General features: G+C 41.3%; 1 protein-coding gene across 2 annotated transcripts; it reads right to left on the bottom strand.

Annotated features, from left to right (window-relative positions):
• Positions 1-786: 786 nt before the first annotated feature.
• Positions 787-18,962, bottom strand: Fs(2)Ket (Importin subunit beta Fs(2)Ket). Of its 2 annotated transcripts, none has more exons than XM_080277080.1 (11): positions 18,839-18,962; positions 14,789-14,847; positions 14,442-14,624; positions 13,776-13,970; positions 13,072-13,254; positions 12,851-12,976; positions 9,479-9,652; positions 7,227-7,437; positions 4,803-6,102; positions 3,896-4,057; positions 787-3,274 (listed from the first exon to the last, which is right to left on the bottom strand). In XM_080277080.1, exons 1-11 carry the CDS (start codon positions 18,879-18,881, stop codon positions 3,268-3,270), a joined length of 2,643 nt encoding a protein of 880 aa, XP_080133206.1. In that variant the 5' UTR covers positions 18,882-18,962; the 3' UTR covers positions 787-3,267. The 2 variants fall into 2 exon arrangements, with proteins under 2 accessions (XP_080133206.1, XP_080133207.1); XM_080277081.1 differs by having other exon boundaries at positions 787-3,254.
• Between the last annotated feature and the right edge of the window lie 209 nt (positions 18,963-19,171).

Genomic DNA, 19,171 nt, shown 5'->3' with positions numbered 1-19,171 from the left:
CAGTTAGGCTTAAAATCAAGCATTAGCCAGAATAAAATACATTTGTCCTCATACTGAAGAGGTTAAAGGCGAGCTGCTACCACCACCACAGAAGGGATTTCAATCTTGATCATCTAACATTATCCAGAATAAAATACAATGTATGGTACAAAATGTATGTCCTTGTGCTGATGGACTTCATCTGGCTTTAGTAACAACTGCAGCTTTTATACCAGATTTTCCTGAGTGATTATTCATAAAACACAAAGCTTGATCAAAACTGGACACATTATTACAAAAGAAAAATCAGTTGTGTAATGCAGTACCATACTACTCTTCAGTACATGACAAGCCAACACTCTTGTTCTTTTACCAGTACAGTACCAGTAAAGATTATCTGAAAATACACATTTGGACAATTTATGCTAAAAAACAGGGAAAGCAGAGACTGCTGTGAATATCACTCCCAGGTATTCATAGACACTGTTCGGAGAGACTTATTTGGAATATGGTAAATTAAAATAAAATACACATATCATGAGGAAATCAAAACATAGTGGAAATATAATTCAGATGACTTACGGATACATCACCTCATTTGGTGTTTAAATATACATATTTCTATATAAAAATATATATCCTATTGTAGATAATCTGCTAATTGTTTTTCCACTGAAAAAGACATCCACAAAAAATCCATTAAATAAGAAAGGCCAAGTCTGACAGACATTTCATATGCATTCCCCACCATAGAATACTGTAGTGCAAGAAGGAAAATTAATACTCTTTCATTTCAAACGTATTTATTCAAAGTTTCTATTCATAAATGTGGTACAGGGATCTTGAAAACCTATATGCCTTATAGTACCAAGAATAACCACAAATTAAAAATGAACATTATATTAACATGGATTGTGAAAAAATATACACTAGGTTTATCCACAATTACTGAAAGTGGCCTATATGAAAAAAAATAAAAATTAAAAAAAAATAAATAAACACAAAAATCAATCTATTTTGAGGCAATAACAAGTTATATTACTAAGTCAGCTAAACCGTGAACTGTGTAGCAGGTTCACCTGTAAAGCTTGTGTTGTTTGTTTTCTGTACACTAATACTACACCATCCGGTGGAATGTACACATTCGCGCACTAACATTTGCACTAAAGGAACACAGTATCACAGTCACACGTCCTTCAAGAACGACAAGTTTTGCACTCACACCCTCAGTCACTAAGTCACGTCACTGGGGGAGGGGGGGGTGGTGGCAAGGCAGGCCTAGAGAGTTAGCTGGGGTCGGAACATGACTCCCTGGCTGCTGTCAAGCTCACCATGTGCTAACATGGCAAAGAAGCTCTGGATGCACGCCACTTGTTTCACACAGTCCAAATATGCTGAATCACACCGGGGAACCAGATATAATCTTGACACACTGAATTCTCTCTTGAAAATCTTGGTGCTGTATGACGACAAACACTGGGAGCCCCACAGCATTCTGCGACAAGCACTACTGGACTGAACATCAGCTGCACCACACGCTCACATAACGCCATGTCACACAGGGCCTCGTATCACAGTCAAAACATTCACCAGTCACAGACTGCAGTAACTTAATTTTCCTCAAGTAATCAGCTTGTCTGGCTTTTTACTAAATCTTCTCCATCTCAAACAGCATTTGCTAATACTTTTATCTGGGAGATCTTGGAATATAACAATAACAACTGTATACATAAAGCACAGCAAAATTAGTCTGAGCCAATTAATACATGCTGCTTGACACTGTCAAGATGGATAAAAATTCAGTAACAACCAGAACCGGCTGCACAATGCATATTGTACCACTCCAACCACTTACTGGGAACTTTGGCACTAAACCTAAAACCAAAGTAAGTTGATGGAAGAAAACCTTAACCCAATAATACAGTACATTCACACTAGTTGTCATGAGCTCCTGCACTTATGATGAAGGGTTAACAGCAATCTTCCAAAAACTTTCATACTTCATGCCTCATTGTCACACTGCACATTTAGGGCTCTTGGACAGAAAATATCTTGGCATTGGAGATTATGAATATAGTGAGGAGGCTTTTACGTAACGTTTACGACATTTGGAACAACTGCCTCATTATTAGCACAATCACTGTCACACAAGAATTTTGATGCAAACACAATTCACTCAAATCAGCATTAACCAGGCACAACAACATTCAGTTGTACGCACAACTCATGGAAGCCAACGGGGAACAATCACTATTCCTTTTGAAATGTGCTTCTTTTGAAAATGATCCACATTATCAATTATTTTACTGCTAAATTTAAATACTTTTCAAGTGCTGTTATGAATATGGCTGACAGCCAAAGTCTGTTAGGTTTAATTAACTTTAATTCACAGTTGATCTTTGCGCCTCAAAATGCCGTCAGTAAAACTACAGCCTTATCCCATTCTAGTGCCCTAAACACACACGTGCTGTTACCAAAGAACTAGAGAGACTAAAAGGAAGAGGTACATTAGCATGAAAGTCAAACTGTCATTCCCCAATTGACATTTACAAGTCCCCTATAATTAAAGTTAGAGTGAGTAAAGGAACTTACCAGGTTCCCTCATTTGGATATAAATATATACTGTACCAGTCAAAATACTGGTAGCAACTGGAACTTGTAAATATCTACATTGGAATGCAGCACAGCTGCCCAGTCTATGGAAATATTATTCTAACATTTACAGAATGGAAGGGATAGCAGTTGAGAATCCTTTGTACCCATGACTAGAAACCACAGAATAAGTGAAACCTTAATTTCTGCATAAGAGATGGATTGTTACCAGTAGGGTACAAGATTCAAGGCTACAGCACCATTCATTCCCACAGAAGGCACTTGAAAGGACTGGCTTTCTAAAAAATCTTAAGAAAGAGGATTTACTTTGGAAAAGCTTTGTTTTTTGTTTTTAAGATCAATTGAGGCATATTTTTTCCTGGGAGCTGAAATGATGCACTGAATATTTTCTGTGATCATCATATCAAATATTTATTGTTACTGAGAATTAATTTCAAAGTATCTGCACACTCTTCTGAGGCCATCCGGTCGTCATTGCACACTTGGCTACAACTGCCGCACCTGCGATCGTCCACGTTTGTCTGTCCACTCACCACACAACCCATCCGCTGAACGGTCATCACTCACCACAGCCGGGCAACGCTCTTCCATCACTCCATGCAGACACACCGCATCATCTTACTCATCGCATCGACTCACCACAGACTACACTCGCCACTCATCTGAAAAGCCAAGTTAGGGGCTACTACCAGTTAGATGACACTTAGGACATAGTCAGCCACTCACTACAGAAGTCCTTCACCTTCCCATGTTATACTGAAGTTACAGTTTTAACAGGTACACTATACTCGAAGAAGGATGCTTCTAAGAAGGGTTCACATCAGCACACTGAAGTAAGGCACACAGATTTAAACTAGAAGACTCGCTAGCCACCAGAAGAGATCATTCAAACACCTCATTCATTACTGTATCACATACTTGTGTTGTCTGAGTGAATACTGAAAAAGAATTTGGTTATTTTATTACTAAGAATGGATCAGTAGAGATATGTGATAGTACTTGCTGCATAATCATTCGAGAATAATAACCGTCACTTTCTTTTATACAATATGAAGCAGTTCTAGCCATGCAATGCAACTGTTTACAAGCACTACAAACTATTAAGGTAATAGCTTGTCTGAACAGAATTGAAGAATTTTCTTACAATATACAACTTGTCTGAAGTAGCCTATAGAAGTGATGCATTTAATTAGTTATTGTGATTTGTCACTTAGTAATAATTATGCAACAACTATCAAAACACCCTTGAGATCCAACCTAGTCAGGTTTAGTACAGTACAGTACTCGCTGTCATTGTACTCACCAACTGCTGTTGCTCTTGAGGCGCCGGATTTCTTTGGTGGCCCACATAGCAAGGGTCTTAGTTTTGGATGTTTTGGAGCGGCGACCTTGTGTGAGGAGGCTGGTAATTGGGTCGGTCTCCACTAACTGCAGCATGTCAGCCCCAAACACTGAACACAGGTCCCTGTACGTAACACCAACCTCAGACACAACAAACACGCAACTGCATTTATATGAACCTGTATAATGTTTATTATTAAGTACAGGTATACCTCAATACAGGATACCCCAGCTTACTGATGAGGGTAAAAGTACCACCAAACCTCGCCTAACAGTGGCCAAACCCCAGTTCAACGATGGGTTTATTTATTTTTTTTTTTAAATCAATTTTCAAGACATTTTAGATTTAAATTTCAGATTTAAATTTCAGATTTAAACTTTATATTTAGGTTGATTTCTAAACTGTTTTTTAGACTTATATTAATGTGTTTTAGTCATAGGTGGGATGAACATTGTCATTCTGGGGTACAGTTTACGAAGTTTGATTTTTCCAGACATATCTGACAATTTTCAATTTTACTTTTGGGTTTAGATGAGTTATAAACTGCTTTTAGACTTAGTTTAGCTTGTTTTAAAGCTATTTGGAGGCATAGGTGAGCAAGAAACTTGTTTTTGGACTCATCTGGTGAGTTTAGGACTTGTTTGGGGGGGGAAACCCGAGGCTCAAAAACGCATCCCTATACACGTTAAATCTACCCCGATATACGATACCCTGCCTAGCTATGGGTTTTTATTTAACCAGTTGCATCGTTAAACCGGGGTAGACCTGTAAACTATACTTCAATAAGTCACTAGTTCTTACTGACATATTTATATATCCATAAAACTTAACCCCTAGCTCTTAACATATCTTTATCCACAAAGCTTACCCAATTAGTCCCGCTGAGCTGGCTACCACTGGATCTGATTTCTCATCATCAGCAGCAACAGAGGTTATGAAGGTGATCATGTGAGGTACATGAGTGCGTAGCAGCTGCACCTCCTGCTTGGGGGTAGCTCCATCACCCTTGAGGCCCTGAACAATGCCAGTGTATGCCTCCAGGCAAGTTTCACGCAGCTCATTCAGGTAATCCAGCATGTCAAAGTCTGAACGGTCCACCTGTGCCTGTGAAGCCTGAAGCAGCATCTGGAGTACAACATCAAGGTACTTGGTGAACTTTGGTCCCAGGGCCAGCGCCATGTCTCCAAACACTGACAAAATAGCCGGTTTGACATTTCGATGGACATTGTTGTTACCCAAATTCTCAACCAACATTGACATAAGTTCATCACAGAAGGGCTCCACTTTGTCCCCAAGGGCCCTGCAGATATCTCCTGTCACCCCAACTGCAGCAGAGCATACAGTGTAATCCTCCACATTCCTTAGACCTAGTGAAAGGAATGGTTTGAAGGCATCCATATATTTAAGGAAGTTATGGCCCAGCACCTCCACTAGTGTTGACACTGCCAGTAATGCATCCTCCTGCACTCCTCCAGATTTACCTTGTGAAGTCTGGAACATCTGGAGGAGTGCAGCCATAATTGGATCACTGATCTTGGGTGCATCCTCTGGGGTCACCTTTCGAAGTACAGACTGGAGGGTAGCACATAAGAGGGACTGAATATCATTGACCTGGACACGGTCACTATGAGACTGGACCTGCGATTCCATATGAAGAACTTGCTGCAGGCGCTCTAAAATGATCATGGTGGTCTTCTGTACTGTTGGGTAACAGTCATGAGGTGAGTTTTTCATTAGTTCCATGAGTGCCTCATAAGCAGCATTGCGTAGATTGCACTGATTGCCATCAGCACGATCGGTGGTCTGGAGCAAAACATCCACAAGAGGATCAAAGAAAGCAGAAAGACAGTAGGTAGGAGGTTCTCCATCAACCTCCCCAGTGTCAGCCTGCTCATATGCTGCCTCTGCCAGAGAACTGAGGGCCCAGCATACATTTGAAGCCACACGTGGCTCTCCCTTCAAGCTGTGGACCAACGCTTCCAGCAGAAGCTTGAGGTAAGTGTCATTGCAAGCAGCATCAGGAATGAGCTCACAAACTCTTCCCAGTGTCCACGCTGTTGTGTCACGTACAACAACCGATGAATCACTCAGTGCCTCAATCAATGTTGGCATTGCCTGTTCCACCATCGGCTTCAAGTTCGTTGGGTCTGGACCTTCCAATATGGAACCTGTAGAATACAGGCACAATTTACATTAGGTTTTTGCTAAATCACGCTCCCACATAACAAGATACTATTATCTTTACCTTAATACCATCCACTCACTCGATGTAGTGCTGCTCTCGGGTGTCTGCCCTTTCCTCTCCTCCATCCTTCTTTCCTTCCATCCTCTTGTCTTTCTTTCCTTCATTCTTTCCTCATCCTTCTGTCTAAGGGTGACTTTAGACTTCCTCCTCTGTCTTTCTTTCCTTCATTCTTTCCTATGCCCTCTGCCTATGGTTGACTCTACACTGTGTGACAAGCCAAATGGTTTTACCAGGAAACCATTTACTACACTGGGTGGTAACCATACAACCAAATTTTGGCACCTGGTGGTTTAGTGGGTAATTATGGTGCTCCAATCGGATTGAGCCGGTGAAGGTTCATATCCAAGGGATGGTTGGGGTTTATTGCTCATGTAATGCCACTTAGGTATGAGTGAGGCTGGTCACTATCATCTTAAATGTCAGGACCAACTTCCCTAGCCCCAGGCTCCTACGCTCCCCATGGGGCAACGTAGGATTGGATGACGAATGTTTCTAAATGGCATGTCCAACCTTCATTACCAAAAACCACCACTATTTCAAAACTCCGCTTAAAACATTTTTCAGATTGGTGACCCAGTTGTGTCATTAACTGACATCTAAGCAGTTGTGGGTTATGTGCACCACGATTTTCCAGTATGGCTTTTACAATAATAAAACATAAAAACATGCTGAAATCAACACTTCCTGCCACTCTCAGTTTCTCCATTTCCATCTCAGCTGCATCTAATCATCTCACATGAGCATGCCAAAGCAAGCAAATTGCTCTCATCTTTCCAGATCATCCTCCAATTTGTCTCATACAGTGAGGTCTTACTGTAGTTTTGGCAAGTAATCAATAAAACAAGGCGCAACACAATGGTGAAAATTCAGGGTGGCGGTGAAAACAGCATTTAGCATTAAAATTTCATTTCATATACTAAGAATACAGTTCAGAGGTAATTCATTAACTTTACTGAATGCATTACAAACATCCTAACAACTTTAAGAACAGAAGAACTGATGGATCCTGCATTTAAATCACTGGCAAATTTCTAATGAAAAACTTACCAAAAGCCATGATGGCAGCATCACGGAGTCTCCAGTTTTGTGATTTGATATTCTCCTTGACGAAGGGTAGGACATGAGGTACAATGTCATCTTCTGTGCAGGTGGCCAGCAACATAACACATACACCTGCAGCCTTGCATGGGTTCCATTCATCATCATCATCTGCCTCCTCTTGCTTACTCAGTGTTATCATCAGCACCGGCACAAGGTACTGGACAATAAAAAGACCATTATTAACATCAGTTCCACCAACAGTACTAAATGTAACTCATTTCTGTATTTCAAAAATTTTTCTCATCCAACTGGTTTTCAGTGGGAAAATAATAATATAAATAAATCAATGACTGAAATTCAAAAATAAGGTACAGCAGAAGCTCAATTCAGCGAACATGATTTAGCGGAAGCCCGAGATAATATTTTATTACCCAATTTAAAAGAAAATTTCCTTTAAAATGAGTATAATTCTGTAAAGGAAATTCCGTTCCAAAAACCACCGAATAGCTGCAAAAAGTCCTGTACATCGAGTCCAGACTGGAAACACTCCCCTGACCGGCAGTGTGCGGTGTTGCCACATATCCCTGCCAAGCTGCCTGGGTAGCAGTGGGGACTCAGCGACGTCGCTCAGCCTATGCAGCCTTCACGTGATCCCCCAACTGTATACAACTGCTGTGCACAAGTGCGGTTTTGCCTTGGTATTGTGGCCTTATTTTTATTTTATTTTATTTTCTTCAGTGAACCAAAGCTTTTATGAACCATACCTGAGGCTCAAAAAAAGGAGGGAGCGAAGCTTTCTCTTGCCCAGAAATTAGAAATAACTGAGAAGATGGAGTGTCATCCCTGATGCTCTCTAGCCCCCGTCACCCCTGTACCACCTCAGGTGCTGATGAAGGGTGATTCTGACAGTGGCTAAACCACCCCAGGTTTGACAGGTTGGGGGGGGGGGGAGCAGTATGGCTACCTGTGTCATCCATATTTCTGCAACAAGTGCAGAACCCCTATTTCTGGGGGTGAGCCTTACTGTAGTTTGATATCCTTATGTACTATACACTTTGGTGCAATGCTATCCTTACCTTATTACTCATATGTGCATATTTTATTACTAAATCATTACAGTATGTATCACAGTTAACATGAACACAATAATGCACTTGTGGGGGTATTAATAATGGGTTCAGACTGCTGTGTGTAGCACTGAGAGTTAGCACAGTTTGCTAGGTTTGGGTGCGCATTGTCAGGAACTTGGCTTGACCATTGCCTTCAAGGATTTAGCGGAAAGTACTGTACCTCAAAATACCGGAAAAGTTTCCATTACATTGAGCCTTGGTTATGGAGCTCGATTTTGTGGAAAATTCAAGATAACAGAATGGGGGTTAGCTGCATTAGACTGTTAAATCAGGCTTCTACTGCAGTTATCATTAATCTCTGCCAAGTTGTTTCTTTCTAGCGTAGATTACCTCCCGAGTCATTGTTTTATAACCAACGTAAGTTGTACCTCGTGTGTGGCCTGCAGCCTGGCCTGTTCAGACCTTCAATGTGCTTCATATCAGGTCTGTAGCTCAGCAAGAGTTAATGCTGAGTAAGATACAACATCCATTCACTCACCATGACAATCAGTACCATAGGATTTTCATCAGCTATTGACTTATATCTGGAAACAGAACACTATACAGGTATACCTCAATATATGATACCCCTAGATGCGATACCCGGCTTAACGATGGAGGTAGAAATACCACCATACCCCACCTAACGATGGCCAAACCCCTTTTAATGATGAGTTTTTATTTTTTTACAGATTTTGATGATATTTTAGACTAAAACTGTGTGTTCAGGTTGATTTATAAACTGTATTTAGACTTAGATTAATGTGTTTTAGCCATAGGTGGGGTGAACATTGTCATTTTGGGGTACAGTTTACTAAGCCTGATTTTTTTTTTTACTAATATTTGACGATATTGACTTTATTTGCTGGTTTTATTGAGTCATTTACAAGTGTTAGGCTTAGGTTAGTTTACAGCTGTTAGACCATTTAGATTGGCTTTAAACTTGTTTTTGTGCTCATTTGGGCAGGTTTTGGACTTGATTGGGGGGGGAAAACCAAGGCTGAAAAACACATACAATTACTTTACATGTTAAATCTACCCTGATATACGATACCCCGCCTAACGATGGGTTTTTACCTAACCAATTGCATCGTTAAACTGGGGTACACCTGTACTTATACAACGTTAGCCATGATCAGCACTCCTCACCTGAAGAGCTCCCTTGGCATAAAATCTTGAGGTCCTCTCAGGAGGACGACCGAGCTCTGCAGCTTCTGATGCTTCAATGGCCAAGTCAACTTCTTCGTCACACACATTGGACCAGAACTCAATTCCCTGCAGTGCCACCTCATCTATGTCACTCTTCATGGCCTCAAGCGTGATCTGAGAAACAACAGAAGTTTCACATTATATGCATCCATCACCCAATCCTATGTTGCCCTATGAGGAGCACAGGGGCCCAGGGTTGGGCAAGTCAGTCCTGATATTTAAGATGAAAGTGACCAGCCTCACTCATCCCTAAAAGGCATTATGTAAGCAATAAACCCCAACCACTCCTTGGATATAAACCTATACAAGCTCAATCCATTTGGAGTGCTTTAATTACCCACTAAACCACCAGGTGCCAGAATTTGGTTAGTTGGTTACCACCCGGTGCAGTAAATGGTTTCCTGGAGTACAGGAAACCACTTGGCTTGTCACTCAGTGTAGAGTCACCCATAGGCAAAAGGAAGAGGAGAGAATGAAGGAAAGAATGGCACAAGAGGAAGGATGGAAGAGAGGAAAGGGCAGAGGGCACACACTCAAAGCAGCACTATGTTGACTGAGTGGATGGTGAGTGTCCCTACCTTCCTACATACAGTAACTGTAAATCTTAATTATAATATTTTTGATGCTTGGGAGAGGTGAGTATGCCTCAGTAACCTCTCCAATACAGTATTTTTCCTTACGTCATTAGTTCCATGCTCATGATGGTCATGGGTTGTAGGAGCCTGTCCATACAAAATACTTCAAATGTATCCCATTCTGCCATCCTTTTGATGATCATGGGTTTAAAGAAACGGTCCATACAAAATAATAAGATTTGTTATCCAATGATGAAATTCATTTCAGATAGCCTACTACAGGAGTACAAGATAGCTAGCCTAAAAAGATAATAATCACAATCAAATTCTGGAAGTGGAATGCATGTATCCTGGCTCAGCTTACAATACAGTAATCCCTGTACTATCTGGACGTCCAGTTTCTGGACTCCCCACTTACCGGATATTGTGGGCCTAGACCTCCCCCCGCCCCCAATCTTTTCCCACCTGTAAGTTGAAATTGCTCTGCGCGGCGCTGAACAGTTGTTGTGTATGCACCCCTTCACCCCTTCCTTGCTCCCCGTTCCCCAGTTACTGCCTAACCACCGTAGAGGGTGGATGTTCATCGCAATGGGTGCCGCACGTGCTCGTTTTTGTGAATGACAGTGAATAAACTGCAATACCTTGCCACTAGACCACATGGGAATTTACAGTGTTGTGCCGTGTTAAGAAATTAGAATTTAGAGTGCATTGGATTAAGCGTGGTGTGCAAAGTGGCGGTTGAAACTGGCATGGCACAATTAAGAACAGAATGTGCAGTGCTAAACAATTATAACTCACAGTGCAAAGAATTAAGTATAGCACAACACTGGATTACTGTACGTGCTTCAAGAGCATTTTCACCACTAGCAGAGCCTTAGAGGAGGCAGCCACAAACGTGCTGAATGTACCCTGTACACTGTTAAATATTTTCCATAACCACTTCTAATTCCTTATTCTCTGGTTCCTTTTCATTTATTTCATGCTTTATGTCCATTATTGGTGTGAACAGGGTCTTAAATAGGCTTAAATAAGTGCTATGCATGTCTGGTAGGGAGTTATTTAGGTGGCTTTCAAAGTCAGGCTGGGTTAGGGTCCATAAGTACCAGTCCAGCAGGTAGGGGCCCACTTTCTGGACATGCCTTTGGCTCTACTACATCAGACAGTGGAGGGATTACTCCATCCATCCATCATCCAATCTTACATTGCCCCATGACGAGCATAGGAGCCCGGGGCTAGGCAGTTGGTCTCGACCAGCCTCACTCATCCCTCAGTGACATTACATGAGCAATCAACCCCAACCACCCCTTGGATGTAAACCTTCATCGGCTCAATCCGACTGGAGTGCAATAATTACCCACTAAACCACCAGGTGCCAAATTCTGGCTATGTTACCACCCAGCACAGTAAATGGATTCCTGGTGTACAGGAAACATTTGGCTTGTCACTCAGTGTAGAGTCACCCACAGGCAGAAGGAAAAGAAAAGAATGAAGGAAAGAAAGACAGAAGAGGGAGTGTAGTCACCCATAAGCAGAAGGACAGGAAAGAATGAAGGAAAGACAGAAGAGGATGGAAGGAAAGAAGGATGGAGGAGAGGAAAGGGCAGACACCCGTGAGCAGCATTATAGCGAGTGAGCGGATGGTGAGCGCCCCCACCTACCACACGGAGGGATTACTGTACTAAGCTAAACTCATTGACTAACTTTTGCATTGTAAGTTCTACCTAATCAGACCTGTTTTTTAGACTGAACAACAAATTCACAATACTTTCATTATTTTATTCCAGGACAGCTTGTGGAATGCATACTAGGATTGCCTAGTTAGGGATGCTAAAGGTGTGTGTTGTGTGGCAGGAGTAACAAAGAAGGTACGGTACAGCATAGTGGGATGAAGAGGTTAAGAGAGCTGTGGAGGAAAAGAGTGGCTAGAGTGGATACAGGACAGGGGTTCAGTTGATATAAGAACTGATTTTGAGAGCAAGAAGCATGCAGAAACTGGTGAAGGAGGTAATGATGATGTAGGAAGAAAAATGAATGCAAATTACTCTGAAAATAGGAAGTTATTCTGGAGATGTGCAGAAATGTAGATGTAACAGTGGAAAGAAAAGTGAAAATGTGACAGTGTACTGAGATGGTGTGGTCATGTGGAGAGAATGGATGACAATACAGGTGAAAAAGGTATACCTCTGCGAACTTGAAGGAGGGTGGAGGCGTGGCAGGCAAAGAAGAAGGTGCAGGGATATGGTGGACTAGTGTATGAGGAAGAGAGGTATGGTGAGGCTCTGAGATTGGCAAGAAATTGAGCTGGCTGGATGAATTTTGTGCAAAGAAGTGCATGACCAGGGATTTGGCACCCCCTTTTAACACGACAGCATTCACATTGGCTCTATCAGATAGGTATATGTAAAGCTACAGAACATTTTGAATTTTGGGGGGTAGCCTATCAGATGGAACCTGGATTTCGAGGGCTTGAATGATGAATGAATGGAACCATAGCCCACTGAACTGGGAAAATTCTGGCTGCCTGGACACTGCTACTCCTCACCCTGCCCTAGGGTGGGAAAGGAGGCCCGGATGATGATGATGATTCCTACATTTTCCCATTTACCATACTGGTACTGAAACAATTATAAAGCTTGAGTTAATCATACCAGTAATCAATACTCAAACTCTTATCCTGAATTAAAGATACAGCAAGATACTATACTGTCAAGTGCCATTATGGGCACAAAATACTTACAGCAAAGAGGGCAGGTCCCATATAGTGCTCCATGTACTGGTAATAGAGGGACATAATCTTCACCAGACACTGGAGTGCAGCAACTTTGATCTGAGTATTGGTGGACTGGGTTGCCTCACACACAACCTGAAAACACAATCAGAATGATCCAATTAAGTCATGAAAAAATAGCATTGATAAAATTACATATAAATATGCCGTTTGTCAACCGAGTAGCTCACCTGCATTATAAAGTGGCGTTCTGCATCCCTCTCAAAGTTCTGTCTGGTAAATTCAAGTGAGTTTAGAAGTGCAGTGGTGGCAGCCAACCTCACATGGTCATTAGGCTCATCACGCTTCATTCCATGAACAATGGCTGTCAGAATGTTGTTACTCTGGGCAGCTATGGCTTCTGGCTCAATATCCTGCAAGGGAACAATGATGAAGCATTTAATGTACAAAGAATAATTGTAATTTTGATCTGATGCTGTAAGGAACAGCTTGGTGGGATGTGGAGATAGTACGAGAAACAGGTGGATGTGTGTTTAGATGGACATCGTCCTAATCCAATATCCCATCAAGCAAAATCCAAATTAATGCTAGGCAGGAGATATCTGTACTATACTGTTATCCACAGGAAGCTACAACTTGAATGTTTCAGCATGCAATCCAAAGAAAAAGCAACAGTAACATGCAGATCATGAGAAGTATTATACTGACAATCTACTGAAAACCTACAACGTAAATCATCATACACTGTATCCCACTAGTCAATTTCAACTTTTCTGTTTTCTGACCCAACAAACTGCTCACTTAACACTTTTTGCTTGTAGATAACACAATTATCCCTCAAGCATGGTTTACAGTTTATAACGCTGCTACCATACCTCTCGAGAAGTTTGCACGATGTAAACTATTTACCTCGTACAAAAAAATACTTATTTACCTGACAAATATATCCAATTGCTTCTAATGTAGACTCTTTGGTCATGTCTGTAGCACCCGGGGTGGTAACATTGGCCACGAGTCTGTCAATAAGGTCTGGCCATTGTCCCACTGGAATCTCTGTCAAAGCGATATATGCCACACACTGAGCTGCTGAACTGGGACGGTTCTGTTCTGTACCCAGTGCTCCCAATACCTGCAATGATTCAACAACTGTCAACAAGGTGTAACAAAATGTTACTACAGTTAATAACAGATTAATGTGATAGCTACATCAGCATATGCCCTAAACCTCAGTTTACTTGAAGTTACTCTGGAAATGCCTCACTTCACAGTGAGTTGAACAAGAATATAAGCACTGCAATGCTTTCAATGTATTTACCTGTCATCTTGTGATGCAGATAAAAACCATACTAATTAAAAGATAACCTGTATCCAGAAAAAAGTGAATGTGCAGTACAGTAACAGTAAACCTTACAAGAAAAATGATGGAAGAATTATCAGAAGCATATGGAAAAATTGCACATACATTAATATGAAAAAATGCAAGACAGTAGGCTGATTGTATGTGTAAATTACAAAACAATCTGGAAGCCATTTTAACTTAGTAGCTAACATACTAATGAGACAAAGCAGTATGCTCTAAATTTAAAATGAAGGAACCTACATTGGCCTTAACGTAGTCCCTGACATCCGGTGGAAATCCAAGCCATCGCTGCTGATACTGGATTTTAACTTTAGGATCATTGGAGGCAAGTGTGTTCTTGAGCTGAATACCAGCAGCCATTCGTGCCACTGCAGAGTTCCCTCCATGATGCAGGACATCACTCAACACTTTCGTGTACTCCGGCTAGATAAAAAAGACATTTTTAACAACAAAGTACCTTCTACTCATGATGATCTGTAGATTTAAGGTGTCTGATAAACAAATTCTGGTATAGTGATATTTCACTCATCAAAACCCGATATTTCACCTTAGTATTTTGAATATTCCATAAATCATAAAACACTCACCAAATTTGACTGAGCAGCCTGTTCCAAGTATTTCAATGCAGTCTCCAGCTCATTCTTATCTGCAATTTCAACAAGTTATGCATTCCTGAACCACAATGTTCTGAGTCAATCTTAGCTGAAATTCCACTGACCTAATATGGTTGTGTGTGATTGAAAAATGTACATAAGCTACAGAAGAATTTTTTAAAATTATGGGGAAAATTACTACACATGCTTTTAATCCAGGACTTGCCAAAACTATGATTACAAAAGATACACAGGCCATGATGACAAACCAATCTAGTGGCCAAGTATATATGAATACATTTTGATGCATTCAGAGGTCAACAAGTGGGATGGCGAAGGGTTAGTGGTCCTCCCCATAAAATTACTAACTCAAAGGACAGATGGCCATCTTTTACAGGATTAAGGCATCTGGCAATAGAAGGATAGATAGATAGCTATAGCAAACACTAAATGTCCTGTCACAATGGTAACACTATCCCCAACAGCAGGAATATCAAATTTTAACACCCTGCTCCCTCAACTGTCCGTTTAAGTTGTGTAAAGAAAGACTGGGTTATGATGACACAAAGGATTGGATTACACGGCAGAATGAATAGGGTGTGTCTGCAGATCATCTTACTTCTAAGATGGGTGTAAGCATCCCATACAATTACAAAGACACAATGAGTACCACACCACTAAAAAGGCAACAGCTACCCACAGATGATGGGGAAGAGCAGAACAAACGGGTTAGCAACTAAGACGAAGACTTAAGCTGCAACCTTTAGGTGTAGCTTTACCTGCAGTAATGGTCTATGAAATGAACTGTTAAACCTAAACTACTTACTATAAGAAAACTTTGTCTTATGCAGCTCATTTTACAGCAAACTAAGCAAAATGTTGAAAAGGATGGGAGATACACTGAAGGAAGGGCATTGTAGGGTAATGTACTGGTACTCAATACGGCATCATTCTAGGTATCTGGAATAACAACAGCCAATGAACAAAACAACACGAGCTGAACAGAGAGATGTCAATAATGAAGGGAGGCAGTGAAAGTGCCCTGGCCAGGAGTGTGAGAGGTAGTATACAGTATTTCCCCACAAAAGGAAAACAAATTATCAGATTATGGGGTGGTGGTGATAAAACTGTCATTATCCCCTGCGGTGTCAAGCTGATTAGCATGCGGGTTTATGAGGATCAACAACCTTATCACTGATAAATCACAGAAAAGGTAAGATAAAAATTCAAACTGCATTTAATTTTCAATGACGTCTATCTATCTATCTATCTATTGCCAGACGCCTCAATCCCATTTGGGGTGGCCACAAACAAATCATCTCCACGTCGTCCTGTCCCTCGCCATTTCACTTCCCTGCTCTCAACTCACACCCCCCTCTCTCATATACCTCTCCACCCCATCCCTCCATCTCATCCTCGGCCTCCCCCTCCCTCTTCCCCCCTCCACCTCACTCACATACACTCTCTTCGTCAGTCTTTCACCCTCCATCCTCTCCACATGGCCATTTGTATGAACTGAATATTTTTTAACTTTCACTGCTACGGTCCCATTCAGTTTTCATTTTATTTCATGCAAGGAAATTTATTTCTCCTTAAGCCTCAAAAGAGAAATCCTGTTTTAGCCACGCAGCATCAGAATACAGCCCATATTGCTAAGACTTCACTCTTGGCATAAAAGGCACGGCTTGTATTTATCAATTTTTCAAAAGGGGCCTATGGCTCACAAAGCCAGTGCTTTCTAAACTTTGTTCATGTTCAGTTTTACTCTGTTCATATGAAACAGTACATACTGAGGTACAGACATGATTAAGTTAAATACAGATCTATCCCCTGTTTGGCATTATAAGAGTTTAAGGAACTGGTTTTGCCAATTATAAACTTTAATTTTTGTCAGTACAACTCTAACGTATGGAAGTGAAGCTTGGACGCTGTTGGAAGGACACAAGTCAAGAGTGAGAGCAGTGGAAATGAGTTATTTAAGAGAAGCCTGTGGAGTCACATGGAGAGACAGGCTGACGAATGAGGATATAAAAGAGCGTTGTGGTGTGGATGTGATAGGAAGCGTTATGAGGAACACACTGAGGTGGTTTGGCCATGTGGAGAGGATGGAGGGTGAGAGACTGACGAAGAGAGTGTATGTGAGTGAGGTGGAGGGGGGAAGAGGGAGGGGGAGGCCGAGGATGAGATGGAAGGATGGGGTGGAGAGGTATATGAGAGAGGGGGGTGTGAGTTGGGAGCAGGGCAGTGAAATGGCAGGGGACAGGGTGACGTGGAGGCGATTTGTTTGTGGCCACCCCAAACGGGATTGAGGTGTCTGGCAATAGACAGATAGATAGACAACGCTGGGTGGTAACCACATAACCAACCCACGTGTTCCCTACATGTCAAGTGGGTTGGCAAAGGGTTAGTGCCCCGACCCATTAAACCACTAAAGGGGCTATCACATAGGGACTCATGGACATCCACAGGAGGAAGGCCACCAGACCCATTTGTGAACGTCCACGTACACTGTGGACGTCCATGACTCCGTAGTCTCCTTCATAGAGTTTATCCGTAGTTATGGCCGAGTAATGTGTGTCATCTGCTATCTTATATTATGATGAATTCAATACTGTTAGTACAGTTTGCATAAACTTTTTATATGACTTATGTTTTTAATTGTTTTAGAAAAATACCCATTGCCAAAGTCACTAGCTGGTTCCCATCCGTTGTTGTTGTTGATAAACACGTCTGCTAATGAGTCGGAACAAGCAACCTCCCAGTCGTGTGGGGTGAATCCGATAACGAAGAAGGTGGCCATCGATGTCCACCGTGTGATAGGGAATGGACATTCATTTTGTGCTGTACACAACGATCATGGGTCCCCATGTGATACCTGCTTAACTCAAACAGCCACCCCTTATGGGATTATGGCATCTGGCCATAGACAGGATTCTTGTCAGAGAATTTTTAATATGAAAAGAATAACGTACAATGACGAAAGGGTGTATCAGTTACATTAGGTTAAAAGGTAAGATCAGGAAGAGGTACTAAAAGGTGACCGGGATGCCAATAACAAATAAATCTTGGTGAATTTACATTTGTTCGAATAAGTGTCCCCCATTACACTTACGAAACAAAGTTGGTATACCAAAAGGAACATGGCAAAAAATAACTGGGAAAGAATTTCAGCATGAAACACTGACTTACCATCCCAAGTGTAACAAGGAAAAAAGAACTGATTTGATAAGGTGCTTCTGCTGCTTAACACAAAACGTATGTTTACCAAATAAATGTTAACCACACCCTGTCAATCCACTGCTTTTCTGAAGTTTAATGTCAACCTACTACTCAAATACAACCACTAGCAAGCTCTCAATGGCCAAAGAGGTCAATTAAGTGTGATTAAGGTTTTCAAATAACTTGATAACCACTGTATAGAGAAATTACCAGCTTTTTCTTTTTTTCCTAGCACTGGCTGTGCATACCCTATTCCTGTTTTTCCTTTTTTTTTCCTTGGTGCTACTAGCTTACCAAATAGCAGAATTACGAATCCCTTATAAACTTACCCCGCCTCAAGTGAAAACAAAGTGATGCCAAAGACTGGCAACTACACCAACCTTGCCCAGGCTTGCCACAGGGCTCCACCTACTGCATTAGTTTAATATGACTTTCATACACGAATAATAAGAAAAGCAAGAATATTTCCTACATACGAGGATGAAGGATTAATTGCGGTTGTAATGAGCAGGGATGACGAGGTATTGCCTGGCCTTCACTCCCCTAGTTTGTTGTCATTCCACCCAACATGGCCGCCATCCTGCCTCCTCCTGACAGTTTCTTATATATCAGAATTCACTCAGGCTCTAATTTAATAAAAAACGGCCTCATGCTCTGATTTGTAGAACTTGGCATAAGTCTATTTGGAAACATAAGAGTTCCGTTAGATTTAAATGCCGTGTAATGGTGGACTCATCAGGAGAGTAGTGGCGGGAACATCCACATCTATTTCCTTCACTAACTTAACTATTTGAGGGAACTAATTGAAATTTTTAAATCACTCACCGGGGGACGTGGTCTTCTCGAGTATTTGTATGACCTGCTCCATAGTTTTTTGTTAAAATAAGTAGAGTATCGAAGATAAATAAGCGGCGTGAGCTCCTTCGTGATACACACCGGTAGAGCTACCACATGTGCGCGGAAGAATACATGAGGCGTATTTGATGAATTTACTACTCAAATAACTGGATCCCCATATAGTTATTCATATATTATTTACAAATCAGAAAATAGCTTTAAAGGCAATATTTATTCATTTGATGAAAAACTAAAGAGAAAAACATGTTTTAGTCGATGGTACACATGAGAACTACTTCCATCACTTTTGCCGCGCAAATA

This window comes from Coenobita brevimanus, chromosome 68 (genome assembly GCF_032717465.1).
Source record: "Coenobita brevimanus isolate Jiangsu-jjx chromosome 68, ASM3271746v2, whole genome shotgun sequence".
Taxonomy (NCBI): domain Eukaryota; kingdom Metazoa; phylum Arthropoda; class Malacostraca; order Decapoda; family Coenobitidae; genus Coenobita; species Coenobita brevimanus.
The sequence above is the reverse complement of the archived record's forward strand: the minus strand, read 5'-3'. Positions and strand labels throughout refer to the sequence as shown.